Below are 15630 nucleotides of genomic sequence, written 5' to 3' on the forward strand. Positions count from 1 at the left end.
TCACTCACTGACTTGCACGATTGACAGACTGTCTCAGGGTCAGGGGACAATACAAACTTCTCAAGTTCAAAGACCATTTTGCTGCTTCCACAATTGCAAAATTACAAAAATTCACAACATTGCTCAAATGTTGAATGGGTTCTCCCCTAGTCAATACTGCTGTTGTTTAAAACGTGTCTCATGGAGCGATTTATTTGAGCAAAACACCATCACGACACAATTTGTAAGAGGAAATTGAACTTCACAATATTTAGACATGTTTCCCTCTTGTTGAAATGGAATGTACTGGGGAGCGTTCCCATTTATGCAAATTGGGGTCATTTGCGAGTTGGTACATCTAATGCTTGTCAAGGGTAGCCTCACATTGTTACACGGTGTCAGGAGCTGTTTCGTCAGAGAATGGACAAACTGCATAGACCTTCACCTTTGCTTTTGACTGGTAATCTTGCAGAGAACTGGCATAAGTTCAAGCAACAGTTTCAGCTGTTTGTGACTGCCTCTAACAAGGATGAGAAGACCGGCAGGGTAAAATCTTCCAATCTGATGTCTACTATTGGAGAAAATGCACTGGAGATTTATAACATATTTCATTTTCAGAATGACAAGGATGCTCCGTGACATCACCCAATTTTGGATAAATTTGAAACTTATTGGATCCACATATGTAACGTTACCTTTGACAGGCAGAGATGTTTTACCTGTAGAGAGAGGAAAGGAGAGAAAATAGACCAGTATGTTACAGACTTAAAGAGCAGAGCAAAAACGTGTGACTTGGGAGATTTACATGATTCTCTCAACCGATGTGGCATCGCAAGTGATGCAGTACAGGACTTGCGTGACTTTAGATAAGACTGTTACTATGTGCAGAGCTGCTGGGGCTAGTAAAGTCCAAATTAAGGAACTTCATCCACTAGACTCCCAGTCGGCACTGTAAATACATCCTAGAGTTCTAGTTCCCATTCGTCTGAGCAATCTCATACATGCTATTGTGGATCTGCACAAGCTCCCAGAAGTTGTCCTGCATCTGGAAAATCATGTCATAATTGTTGGAAACATAATCACTTTGCTAGGGTTTGTAGGTCTAAAAATCACTCATCAAAAAGTAAAGTTCACTTTGTTGAGGAAATCCAAGATGAACTCTTTATGGATTCAGTTCGTACAAATGTCATTCTGACAAAGATTGGATAGTCTCATTACAAGTCATTAACAGGTTCTTGCCACTTAAACTTGACACAGGTGATCAAGCTAATATCTTTTCTGAGAAGGATTTCAACAGGTTACTTGACCAACGACCCGTGAAGGTACCGGGGTAGAATAGGCCTTCAGCAACCCATGCTTGCCATAAAAGCCGACTATGCTTGTTGTAAGAGGCGACATACGGGATCGAGTGGTCAGGCTCGCTGACGTGGTTGACACATGTCATCGGTTCCCAATTGCGCAGATCGATGCTCATGTTGTTGATCACTGGATTGTCTGGTCCAGACCCGATTATTTACAGACCTCCGCCATATAGATTGTACTAAAACTAAAACTAAACTCACTCTCTCACTCACTTGACAAGCCAAGACTGCGTCCCCCCAGAGCTAAACCCACTGGTTACTCTTATTTTAATATACCTGTAATGGGTCACTTTACAGCTTCAGTTTGTTACAAGAACACACTATTTGATGTCATGTGTGTTGTAACTCCAGAAGATGTTCCGACTATTCTAGGGCTGAAAGCATGTGACCAGCTGAATTTGGTACGTCGTGTTCTCTAATGGTGATGCCGAGTTACCTCTAGATAGAGATGTAGTGTTTCAGAACTGTGCAGACGTGTTCCAGGGTCGGGGTGATCTGTCAGCTCTTCTCAATATCAAGCTCGACAATGATGTTCCGCCTGTTGTGCCTGTTGTGCCTGTTGTGCACGCATGTCGTCGAATACCCTCTTCTTTGCATGACAGATTAAAGGACGAATTCAATCGCATGGAGAAGCATGACGTTCTAACGCACACCAAGGTGAATGAGCAAACGGACTGGGTGAGTCCTCTTGTAATTGTTGAAAAGCCTCGGAGGCAATTGAGAGTCTGCCTCGACCCTAAAGACTTGAAAAAGGCCATTAAACGTGACCTTCCTACACAAGGAAATCACTGCAAAGTTCTCGAATGCACGTTGTTTCAGCAAACGGGATGCATCAGGTGGATTTTGGCAACTGAAGCTGGATGAGGAGAATTCTAAGCTCTGTTCATTCATAACACCTTGGAAGATATAGATTCAACGGACTATGCATCGACCTACCTGTAAGAAAGATGTCCAGAACAATTTGGGTGTCATAAAATACCTACGTAAATTCATCCATCAGGTGTCAGAGACAACACAACCTCTTAGAGGTTGGATAAAGATGTTGATTTTCAGTGGCTGCCTCAACAGGAATAAACATGGTTGTCTCTGATGCATGTTTTATCACAGGAACCAATCCTGAAGTTCTTTTTTCCTGGAAGGAAGATCAAGAGTGATTCAGGCGCTGTCCTAATGCAGAAGTGTGATTGGTCTATCGAGTCATCACCACCATGAAACCAGTGTTTGCTTGCCATGGTATCCCAGACGAGCTATTGACAGACAGTGGTCGCAAGTTTCGCACTCATGAATTGAGACAGTTTGCACATGATTGGCAATTCCAGCATACCACGTTTAGTCTGAATTATCCATGATAGAATGGTTGGGCAGAAAAAGCAGTTCAGCTTGTGAAAAACGTTTTGTGTAAGGAAAATCAGAATCCCTATATGGGATTGCTTGCTTACAAAAGCTCTCCTTTGGATAGTGCGCAGTCCCGTGCAGAGACTCTCATGACAGACGTATTTGCGCCAGTCTCCCTATTCAAGAGCGACTTTTTCAAGTTTTCAGGTCTCATAAAGTTGTTAAATTTAAAGAGAATCAGAAACTAAAACAGAAGCGCTATTACGACAGGTCTACTAAGCCTTTGAGTAGGCTACACTGTGGTCATCAACGACGTGATAGGTCACAACTGAGTACAGTCATTCAGGACCATGGCCCAAGATCTTACAGTGTTCATTCCAATAATGGTGGTTTACTTCGATGGACGTCGTCACGCACCTCGGGACAACTGAAGAGTGTTGGAACCGCTGATGTTACAACTCCATCGCTGTCGAGTCCATCTTCCCGTCTGTGACGTCTCCTGTGTCTGTGATGTCTCCGTCGCCGACTATGCCTGGATATGGCCGTGTGTCCAAGCGGCCCGTGAGACTGGGAGTGGATTGATTGTTGTATATGAAACAGGCTTCATGTTGGCCTGTTTATGCCTAGAACTATTGCGAGGAGTTAACTCGGGGATCTGCACGCCTTCAAAATTAAAGAGAGGGATCTCAGGCAAAGCAGGGATCCTTTTTTCTTTAGACAAACAATAAACCAATACACCAACCAATTAGCCAGTCAATCAATAAACAGAACAATCAATGAATCAGGTCAATCGGACTATTGAGTGCTAAAATATTTGATGGCGCAACGTCATAGGTGTGACGGAATACCTATAAATGACTTAATATAATTTATTGGCGAACGTAAAGGATTAGTCATTAACTTTTACTTTAAGAATAATGGTAATTCGAATACTTGATTGAATAATGAAAACTATTACAATTTTATCATTATCGAATATTGGAGTGAATACAGTAAATGGAGATCAATATTATATAAATAGGATAAGTGTATATTGATGACAACGTCTTTAATGCTAGAACACGATGTTTCCATACAGTGTCTCAATTAAACACGTTGGTCCTAGCGTCACATTGTTGAACTAGGTAATACAAATACATAAGGTACAATTGATGTCACTCACTGTCTAAACACTGAAGCTTCCAAGAGATCGCAATACATACCCTAACACAGATACTAGACTTGCATATGGCTGAAATATTGCCGATGTGACGATAAATACTACTCCCAGGAGGGTGACAAGTGGAAACAATATTATACGTTGCCATTTTTGCGCCAAAAGCAATTCGAACAATAGTATGATGTTATAACATAATGCATGCAGTGCCCGGAGTTCGAAAACCGTTCGATTAACTATGTTTGAGTTGACTTTGGTATTTTACCGACTTTCACGGCTTTGTTTAAACTATTTTATATATTGAATATTGCACACTCAACTATGCCGTAAATAACTAATTTTATAGCAGTTTTAAGCTTGTCAGATTATTTCTTACTGATGCCATTTTGTTTACATGTCAAATGGTCGGTAGCAATCTTCAGTATAAAAATATAATGATATTTTGTACATTTAACATGGCGGTAAGAAAAACACGTTGTATTATTCTCCCTCGGGTAATTCGATCTGATGTGTCATCCCTCACTCAGCTCCAGTAACACTGTTACAAACAGGACTACATCAGACCGTATTACCACAGTGAGATGCTTATAAATGGTCCTGAGCGTAGAGCTCAGGTCACAAATCAGTTGAAATTAAGGATCGTCGAGCTCGGACAGTCTTGGGATACCCAGGGTGGTATTACAACCGGGTAGGACTGTTACAAGCCCTATGCAACAAACAATGTCACATGTCACCGTTGCTCCTGTGTGGCGTCCACAGTGCTACCTGTAGGACAGAACATGCTTAACATTTATGTGAACACCTGGTCTCATCAGTGATATTCAGTGGTCCATTTCATATAGTTTCCAAAACCAAGTACCCCCTCATACTCAGGCTGTTCATTTCACTGTTATTATTCTTGTTCACGATTTCTCGTCTTACTTCTTGCGTGATTATTCTTTTCTGATCACGAGATAAATATATCTCAAATCATCCTTGAATATTTCAGGGTTCATCCTTGCCATGCGTTTCTCCACGTCGTTGTACAGCCCATCAACTACCTGCTCCGTCTCCTCCAGTGATCGGGAGTCCGAGAGACCATTCATGAAGGTACTGTTGCTCCAGTTCCTGTGAGCAGATATGTACTTCCTGGCAAACTTCTCCCTATCATCGATTCCTTCTTTGTCTTTCTTCTCTCTCCAGTCGTTGTAAAATACATCAGGCATCACTACAGTTTCAGCTGACAAGAGGGTCAATCCTGACCTGGAAACTGGTGACAGTTTGTCATCGAATGGTTTTCTGACCTGCTCCATGTTACGAAAACAAAAGCCAAACTGCGTATTCTTGAACTCTTCTTTTGTGATTTTACCAGCTACACAGTAATCTTTCCATACCTCGTTCAGTAGACCTATAAACGATTGCACAGTGTATCTGTTTTCTCCAGTGTTTCTGTCATGAAACTCAGCAAAGACACTTACGACAAGTAAGCCTCCCAATTTCAGTTCTCTACTTCTTCTTAGTAAAAAGGTTTCCCAGTCCAATTCAGCTTGCTTGTGTAGTGCAGTCATCTCCTCAGCACTACTCTGGGCATTTTTGTAAAGCGAGTATTTGGAGGCGGTTGGCGTCCTTGACAGCCAGTGTACAGACGCCATCGACATCATGAAATGGATTGAGTTTGATGGTACACACTGCTTGTAGAAGTTTGTCCCTGACGCAAGAACATAGACATTGTCCATTTCTAGGAGGTAGGAAGGTGGATCAGGGATGATTCCTGACATGCGTTTGAAGAGGGAATTGAAATCATTCATTTCCAAATCTTCATAGATCACCTGGAACTGGGTATCGGGACCATGATGATCTTTCAATGTTGCCAACAACTCACGGAAAATGGCCATGGCCGTGGAACCATCAGCTGCACCATAGTCGGCAATGTTGAAGACCGAGTCTTTGTCCGTGAAAGGAATGGTTTGGGCCAAGTTGAGAATCGTTTCTCGAACTGGTTCAAAGTATCCAACATTTTGCTTTCCGAGTGTTGATCCATAACTTCCGTCACCTGTTTTTCCATATGGGCGATATATCCCTGGAATATTTGCAAAGTGTATCACGGGGACAGAAGTTATTGTCTTGCGAATTTGTAGATGTCTTCTGATTCCTGAACAGAGTATCCGAAAGGCCATAATTGATGTGGTGGTTTTCTCGTTGTAAGCAGTTCAGCTGGGGGACGTTTTGTCTGAAGAAAAGACAAGTCTTATATTATTTATATCGTTGCGACAAATCTTAAATAGAAATTAATAACAAATCAATTATGCTTAGCAGAAGGAGTTCCGCATGAAAATCTATTTCAGGCATGCACGCTCCTTCTTCATAATATTCAGCTATCACATGCGTAATAATTTTTGCCAAAAACTTTGAACAACACAAGCATTTGCACCATAATCTAAGGATTGATAGCTTGCATCCAGTTTCTGTCTACTCCAACAAATGTGTGTGAGGAAGTTCCCTAATCCCATATACAATGAGCTGTCTGAATCGCTTCAAGATAGTGGCAACCTCCTTCACGCACTTGAACAAGTGAGTGAGTTAATATTTATCGTCACATCGACGCAGCGATATCTTGACGAGAACAAGTAATAATGACACTGTAGATCAAGAACTAACACCCCGTTGACGAAGAACGGCAAAACCACGAGTATATATAACATATATCGATTTAAGACAAGCAGTTAAATAAAAACATTTGAACTACGGAGGACAATACAATATAAAATGGGCTCTAGATTGTTAACAACTGAAGGTGGATCACAATACTAGGGACCATTGGGATTTTTGCTACCTGCATGGACCCTAGCTCGAGTTACACCATCCCCTCAGCCATTGGCTTTTATGCAGAGAATTAGCCATACATTAAAATGATAAAAGTACTACGATTAAAAACATGGAAAAATTAAATTCATATCAAATGCCCTCTCAGGAGGGCAATGATTTTACAATACGTTAACCCTTTTGACACAGCCGCTAACAATTTGAGTTACTAATTTTAACTTCCAATTATAAAATATTTATCTGTTTACAAATCAGTTAACAGATCTAATTCTTTTAAAATGCAATAAGTAAATGGGAACTGGTTCTTCATAGTTCGTGATTTGAAATAGTTGTCCCTTGTGATGGAATACTCAACACAGTCAAGCAAGATAGGCGTGATCGTGATTCTTTCATCATAAGGGATACAAAACGGAGGATCTTCATCTTGAGTATCATTTTATTATATTCGTGTGTGTATCTTGTGTGGCCAATGCGACGTTGTCTTCAGATCTGGACTGAGAACGCAAATAGGTATAACCGATATCAGGTTTTATCACATGTAATTTATTTATACCTGCTTGGGAGTCCCACTTCTGCATCGGATCAAGTGTATAAGGTAAACATACTGTGTTGGAAAATCAGAGATTTTAATAGAAATTATAATAGCTCAATAGCTACAACACAGTATGTTTATCTCCATTCTACCACGACCGCGTTTTTAAGATTTTAAAAGCGAACTATTTTTCGCAGTAATGATTGTTGAAAACTGTCACAGCACAGTTAGTGATTTGTGACTTTACACTCTGTGCCGGGTTGACCGGATTCATCGAATAAGAACTGACAGATGGGACCAAGTGTGTGGAATTACCTGGAGTACCTTGATTCTTGTCTCCAGTCAACTTCACGGTTACTCGTGATACACCAACATGTGCCAACAGTGTTACCGTCGTGGCACGCCCGCAGTAATTTGTTTTAATTTCACTGAAGCCTGCATTTACTGACAAAGTTTTCATCATTGACGAAAGAGAGGTGTGGCCTAACGGTTTGAGAGTGTACCACGTGGTGTTGTTCTCATGTACAGAGCTCCATGGTTGCTGAAACAATGCTGGATTTTGTGGCGCCCGTGGTGAGCCACCTCCTCGTGTTGGGTGCTGGGTAACACCAAGAGCTCGCCGACACTCCCGTTGTGAACCCGGGGGGATACTTGATCCACCAACACGTTTGCCGTGTGTTGCCGCCCTGTGTCGGTGGAGGACGAGAGTCTGGGGGTTGAGGGCACTGGGAGCCTGTAACCGCATTCCCTTTGCTCAGCACACCCCTTCAACCCTTACTTCACCTAGACGGGTGGTAGAATGGGCCCGGTTCAACCAATCGGCTGGTCACGCCAAGCCCTGAATGTTACATTATGTAATGTAAATAATTGAAAATTATATCCTTTTAAGCCTTGGCTTTTTAGACCTTCGTAATTTTAAATATACAATTTCATGTTTTTACCTAGAGTCGTAGACCCGTGAAGGTCCCGGGGTAGAATAGGCCTTCAGCAACCCATGCTTGCTATAAAAGGCGACTATGCTTGTCGTAAGAGGCGACTAACGGGATCGAGTGGTCAGGCTCGCTGACTTGGTTGACACATGTCATCGGTTCCCCATTGCGCAGATAGATGTTCATGTTGTTGATCACTGGATTGTCTGGTCCAGACTCGATTATTTACAGACCTCCGCCATATAGCTGGAATATTGCTGAGTGCGGCGTAAAACTAAAGTCACTCACTCACCTAGAGTTGTGTGTCCAGAAGGCAGTGGCTCATGGACCAATCTGGTGGAATGATTAAACTTTTAATTTTTCCGCTGGAGTATATCAACCGGGTATCCTTGGTTCTGCAAGCTGGAGTTCCGCATGTTCTTAGCATTGTCCATGAGATACTCCGTGGTGGGTGGGGAACCCGGGTGATGAATCAATAAATACTTACCATGGAATACCAAACCGCTACCAAAAAGACAAAACGTCCACTTGACACTGGTCCTGATAATACTGTACACAGATCCACTAAATAAAAAAATGTACCAATTGTGAAGGATATCACTCATCTTTCTCAAAGGAGTGTCCCATTTGGAAACAGCAAATAGAAATCAACAGAATAAAATTTGCACAAGACAGTAGTTTTGCTGAAGCCAAAAAAAAAACAAATCCAAACTCACGGAAACTTATGCTTCCATATATCGATGACCATCTGATACAGCCAAAATAACCAAAATGTCTGTAAGCTGTCAAACCAACTGGACATGGATAAATACTTACTCCCCTCAGATTCTGTCACCTGAAATATCCACTCAGACTGCGGTAGTACTTCCAGAGTCCCCCACATTCACGATGCATCTATATATAAGGCATCTAAATCCCACTCACAATCTAAATCGGATTCTCAAACAAATGTGAAAGACATTGCAAAAGCACCCGGTGATATCAAGAAATGTATCTTCACAAAAATGTACAAAAAAGTGGCAGGGCCTCGAAAGGTTCAATAAACAAAATCCAGCTGTTTAACAAATCTGGATCGTTGGAGGACATGGATGTGTCCGAAAACATCCCCCACAGGGCACGTAGCATTTCGCTCTCTAGAAAGGCAAGAGGTAGATCCCCGATAAATCCTCCGAAGAAATAGTTTCTTCGACCATTTTACAGTGGAACTGCAGAGGTCTTAACAATAACATTCATGAACTTCATCTGCTAGACCAGTATCTTCAACCATCTGCGATCTGTTTACAAGAAACGTATCTGAAGCAAACAGATTCTATAAACTTACGTCAGTTCAACACATATTTTTATTCTCCCCCAGGTGATAAATCCACTGGAAGGTCCTCCATTGTTGTAAGACATGGCGTTATCCACAGCCCTGTGACGCTCAAAACAAATCTCCAAACAGTTGCTGTGCGACTTACTTTGAACATTACCCTTACTCTGTGTTCACAATCCACTCGGGGGAATGCGACCACAAACACAAAAGGTAAAATGCTAGAGGATATTATTTCCAATAATGATTTATGTGTATTCAATGATGGTACAGACACGTATTTACATCCAGGTACAAGAACATATTCAGCTCTTGATTTGTCAATAACTGACTTCAAGGTACAAACTGAATTTGAATAGTCAGTTCACAATGATCTGTGTGGAAGTGACCATTTCGGTACTATATTGAAAACTGTCACCCCATCTGATGTTCCTCCATCACCAAGAAGAAATTTTAAAAAGGCTAATTGGGCTTTATATGAAAAACTGTGTGCTGAAAAACTTAAACCTGAACTTTTTATTGATGTTCATGACGCTATCAAATGTTTTTCTGATGAACTGAATTACATAGCTGATGACCATACACCAAAGTCCTCCGTAGTTCCACATACCCAGAAACCATGGTTCAACCATGAATGCAAACAAGCTAGGAAGGCTAGGAAAAGAACATTATTTCCGTCGCCATGCTATGGTTCATAACTTAAAGAAATTTAAAATTTAAAATGCTAATGCGCGGCATACGTTTAACCAGAAATACCTCCAATCTTGGCAAAATTATGTATCCAAAATACATTCACGGACACCCATGTCCAAGGTATGGAACATGGTCCAGAAAATCAAAGGTAAAAGTACTAAATCTAGTGTTCATCATCTTAAACATGGAGATCAATTACTTAGGGATAAATGAGATATTGCACATAAACTGGGTGAAACTCTCGCTAAACATTTTTCCTCTTCTAATTATGTACCTAAATTCCAGCAGTATCAAAAACAACAAGGAAAGAAAACTATTAATTTCAATTCAGATAATGGGGAAGATTATAATGAAACATTTTGTATTCATGAACTCCATACTGCTCTTGATCAAGCTCATGACACCGCTACAGGAGCAGATAACATACATTATCAACTCCTGAAGCACTTACCAGAATCTTATTTAGAGACTCTCTTATATATTTTTGATGATATTTGGACTTCAGGGAGATTTCCGTCTTCATGGCGTGATGCTATAGTATTACCAATACCTAAACCTGGACGTGATCATACGGATCCATCCAATTATCGACCAGTTTCATTAACTAGCTGTGTTTGCAAGACCACGGAACGCATGATAAACAATCGATTTGTGAGTGAGTGAGTGAGTTAATATTTAACGTCACATCGGCAGTATTGCAGCCATATGGTGACGAGAGCATTCTTATAAAAGGAATCTATGTGTATGAGAAAACTCTGTCGACGACGGACAGTAAAACAACTAGAATATCACAATAAGAAATAAAACTAGCGTGAAAAGTTAAAACTAATATCCCTATTCAGACAATATACAATATAAAAACAGGCTATATGGATCATCAACAACTGAAGGTAGATCACCATACTAGGGGTCATGGGGACTTACAATACTTCTGCTACCTGCATGGTCCCTAGCTGGATTTACATCATCCTCTCAGCTGCTGGTGATTGTAAGATTAGCCAGAAATTAAAATGACAGAAATACTACTACTAAGAAAAGATGGAAGATCAAATTTGACTTCAAATGTTTTGGGACTTACGTACCCTCTCAGGAGGACAATAATTTTACAGTGCTTTAACCCCCCTCGAGGATACAGCCACTAACACTCTAAGTTACTAATTCAAACTTCCAAGCATAAAATATTTATCTATTTACAATTCATTCAGCAAATCTAAGTCTTTTAAAAATGAAATAATTAAATGAGAGCTAACATAATTAAAAAGATCCTTTACAGTTTGTGAATTAAAATATTTATCCCTTGTGATGGAATATTCAACACAGTCAAGCAGGACATGCTTGACTGTGATTCTTTCATCACAAGGGACACAAAACGGAGGATCTTCACCTTTTAATAGATAACCGTGAGTATACCTCGTATGGCCAATGCGACATCGTCGCATAATGACCTCCTCAAATCTGGACTGACAACCCAAGTAAGTATAACCAATATAAGGTTTTATTTCATGTAATTTATTTATACCTACTTGGGTGTCCCACTTCTTCTGCATCAGATGACGGATATAAGATCTTATTGTAGCTTTATATTCAGTATGGAATAAGAAGTGGTGTCACAGATTTGTTGAGTGCTGCCTTGGCAGCAAGATCGGCCATTGTGTTACCAGAAATGCCAACGTGACTAGGTAACCAACAAAAGACGATGTCGCACTGTCCAGTAGCAAGATTATTGTACAGTTCAATAATTTCTATTAAAAGTGGATGTTTACAAGAAATATTTTTAATCGCCTGAAGGCAAGAAAGAGAGTCAGAATAAATTATATACTGTTTATGTTTAGGGTGTTTTTGTATGTATTTGAGAGCCGTTAGTATGGCGTTAGCTTCTGCTGTAAAAATAGAGCTATTATTTGGTAATCTAAAAGATATTGTTCTGGATCCAATGACAGTGGCACAAGCCACTGCTCCACCGTCCTTGGACCCATCTGTAAATAAGGGTTTATGATTGCTATATTTATGTTTCCATTGATTATATTCTTGTTTATACTGTAATTCATTCGTTTCTGATTTTCTAAATGTAGTTAATGTTAGGTCAACATGTGGCCTAACCATCTGCCAAGGAGGAGAAGAAAGAAGACGGGAGGGAGCTATATTTTCCAGCTCAATGCCGGCTGAAGAAAGAAAGGGTTTAATTCTGAGCCCAAGAGGTGGAACAAGAGAAGACTTCTTGTCGTACAAATCCTCATACAGTGGATTGAACACACAGTTATATACAGGGTTAGATTGATTAGAGTATAATTTAGTAATATATTGTAAGGATAATTTAATACGGCGTTGTGTAAGAGAAGGTTCGTCAGCCTCAATGTAGAGACTGTCAACAGGTGAGGTTCTGAAGGACCCAAGACAAAGTCTTAGACCTTGGTGGTGGATAGAATCAAGAAGTTTCAGGTTGCTTTTACAGGCTCCACCATATACGATGGAGCCATAATCAAGTTCAGACCGTACTAATGATCTGTATAAGTGAAGGAGGGTAGCTTATCCCCTGCCTACTTTGAATTTGAAACAACTTTTAACAAATCTAGTGCCTTCAGGCATTTAGCTTTAAGGGATTTAATATGCGGTAAGAATGTTAAATGAGAGTCGAAAATTAAACCCAGGAACTTGGCCTCCTTTACAACTTTGATAGGGGTGCCATTTAAAGATAATTCTGGGTCCTTATGCGGCTTATATTTTCTACAAAAATGTATACAATTAGTTTTTGATTTAGAAAATTTAAAGCCGTTTCCAAGACACCATTTATTTATTTTATTTAAACACAACTGTAGTTGCCGTTCAATGGTATGCATATTTTTACCACGACAAGAAATATTAAAATCATCCACAAAAAGTGATCCGTCAATCGAATCGTTTAAAACCTTGGATAAACTGTTGATCTTAATACTAAATAAAGTGACAGACAAAATACTGCCTTGTGGAACACCCTGATCCTGATTATAATGGTCAGACAGGGTAGAACCCACTCGGACTTGAAATTGTCTGTCTTTTAAAAACAGTGATATAAAAAGAGGCAAACGGCCTCTCAACCCAAAGTCATGTAAATCCTTCAAAATACCATGCTTCCATGTCGTGTCATAAGCTTTCTCAAGATCAAAGAAAATCGACACAGCATGTTGTTTATTGACTATAGCATTTTTAACGAAGGATTCTAAACGTACCAGATGATCAATAGTACTTCTATTCTTCCGAAAACCACATTGAATATTTGTAATGAGGTTATTGGTTTCCAGATACCAAATCAATCTGTTATTTACCATTCGCTCCATGGTTTTACAGACACAGCTGGTTAAAGATATCGGTCTGTAATTGGAAGGATCAGTAGGATCCTTACCAGGTTTGGGTATTGGGACCACAATGGCATTACGTCATGAAGGAGGAAAGTTTTCAGATGTCCATATTTTGTCAAATATATCCAAAAGTGTAACCAGACATGGTTCAGGCAAGTGTTTCAGCAGCTGATAGTGAATATTGTCATCACCCGCTGCTGTGATGACATGTAATGAAAACACTTCATTATAGTCTTCACCGTTATCTGATTCAAATTTAAGTTTTATCTTCTCCTGTTGTTTCTGGTATCTCTGAAACTCAGGGACGTAATTTGCTGATGAAGAATTTTTGGCAAGAGTTTCGCCAATTTTATTTGCAATTTGACATTTGTCAGTAATTAGATTATCACCATCTTTGAGATGGTGAACGACAGATTTTGAACCTTTGCCTTTAATTCTTTGAACCATGTTCCATACTTTGGACATTGCCGTGCGTTAATTAATTTTGGAGATATAGTTCCTCCAAGATTGTCGCTTACTTTGTTTAAAGGTACGACGCGCCTTTGCATTCAGTATTTTAAATATGTTTAAGTTCTGGACAGTTGGGTGATAGCGGAAATATTTCTCTGCCTTTTTCCTTGCTTTTCTAGCACTTTTACAGTCTGTCATAAACCATGGCTTTCGTACATGTGGAGTTGTAGAGGATCTTGGTATGCACTCATCAGCAACTACATTTAAAACGTCAGAAAATATCTGAATAGGATCAGCAATATCACTGAAACATTCGGGTCTTAGTTGAGATGTGCATTGAGTTTGAAATGAGGACCAATCGGCCTTGGAAAAATTCCATCTTGTATAAGATGAAGAATCAGTCGGAGAAGATGCAGATAATATCGTTGGAAAATGATCACTTCCACAGAGATCGTTGTGAACGGACCAATCAAATTCATTGAGTAGATTAGAGTCTGCTAGAGACAAATCTAGAGAAGAGTAGGCGCCTGTTGCAGGATGTAGATAAGTGCTTGAATCATCATTAAAAGTGCACAGGTAATTATTTGAGATAAAATCTTCCAGTATTTTGCCTTTAGTGTTAGTATTTGTACCGCCCCAGAGTGGATTGTGACCATTAAGATCACCCATTATAATGCATGGTTTCGGAAGTTGATCATAGAGAGCTTGGAGATCAGTTACGTGAAGTGTTGAAGAAGGCGGAATATACAGTGAGCATAATGTAAGTACAACATGAAGTGTAAGTCTCACTGCAACGGCTTGAAGGTTAGTTGTAAGTGGTACATGGCTGTGGATAACATTCTGCTTAACAAGGATTGAAGATCCACCAGAGGCCCTATCACCCGAAGGTGAGAAATAATGATATGCATCGTACTGACGTAAATTAAATGTATCTGTCTGTTTCAGATGGGTTTCCTGCAGACAAAATGATGATGGTGCCAGATCTTGGACTAACAGATGTAACTCATTATAACAAGTCTTCAATCCTCTACAGTTCCATTGTACTATATGTTTGGAAGACATTATCTTTTAGGTGGGTTGATTGGGGATCTACCCCTCACTTTCCTGGAGGGCGACAAGCTATGTGCCCTGTGGTGGATGTTTTATGACACATCCATGTCTTCGAGTGAACCATATTTATTAAATAATTGTATACGATTTTCTGAACCCTTGGGTGGTCTGTCAGTCTTTTTCCCATTACCTGTTCTCGTTTTGACAGTATTTTTAGACTTTGAGTTTGTTTCAGATCGAGTATGTTCTGTAGATTGTGACAATCTCTGTTCTTCACCCTGAACTGTAGATGGGCGTTCACATTTGTTTCTGAAGTCTGAGTAGTTTGTTCAGGCGTGAAAAGTTTCGGATTATCAGTTTTAACCCAAGTCAGGTCTGTTTGAGTCACACTTGATGAAGTGGATGCTTTTTTAGTCATGGTGTCAGAAGGTAATCTGATGACCGATGCATAACTCGTATTAGATAGTGTTGATTCGACAATCTTTTTAGCATCTGCAAAGCAAACATTTTGAGTGAATTTCACTTTGTTTATTTCCATTTGCTTTTGCCATATTTTACATTCTTTGGAAAAAGATGAATGAGTGCCTGAACAATTTGTGCATTTTTTGACAGTGCTAGTGCAGTCTTTCGTTACATGAGACGTTTCACTACAATGAGCACATGTCACTGGCTGTGTACAGGTATTAACTCCATGACCAT

The 15630-nt window shown here is 40.0% G+C and overlaps 1 protein-coding gene across 1 annotated transcript; it reads right to left on the bottom strand.

Annotated features, from left to right (window-relative positions):
* Positions 1-4763: 4763 nt before the first annotated feature.
* On the bottom strand, positions 4764-5987 carry LOC137278872 (uncharacterized). The gene has a single exon (XM_067811376.1). The coding sequence runs from the start codon at positions 5985-5987 to the stop codon at positions 4764-4766; it is 1224 nt and encodes a 407-aa protein (XP_067667477.1).
* Positions 5988-15630: the final 9643 nt, after the last annotated feature.

Source organism: Haliotis asinina, chromosome 1 (genome assembly GCF_037392515.1).
Source record: "Haliotis asinina isolate JCU_RB_2024 chromosome 1, JCU_Hal_asi_v2, whole genome shotgun sequence".
In the NCBI taxonomy this organism is placed as follows: Eukaryota; Metazoa; Mollusca; class Gastropoda; order Lepetellida; family Haliotidae; genus Haliotis; species Haliotis asinina.

Bases quoted from the DNA above. Each gene is read 5' to 3' on its own strand.
- LOC137278872 (XM_067811376.1), bottom strand. From the start codon at position 5,987: ATGGCCTTTCGGATACTCTGTTCAGGAATCAGAAGACATCTACAAATT.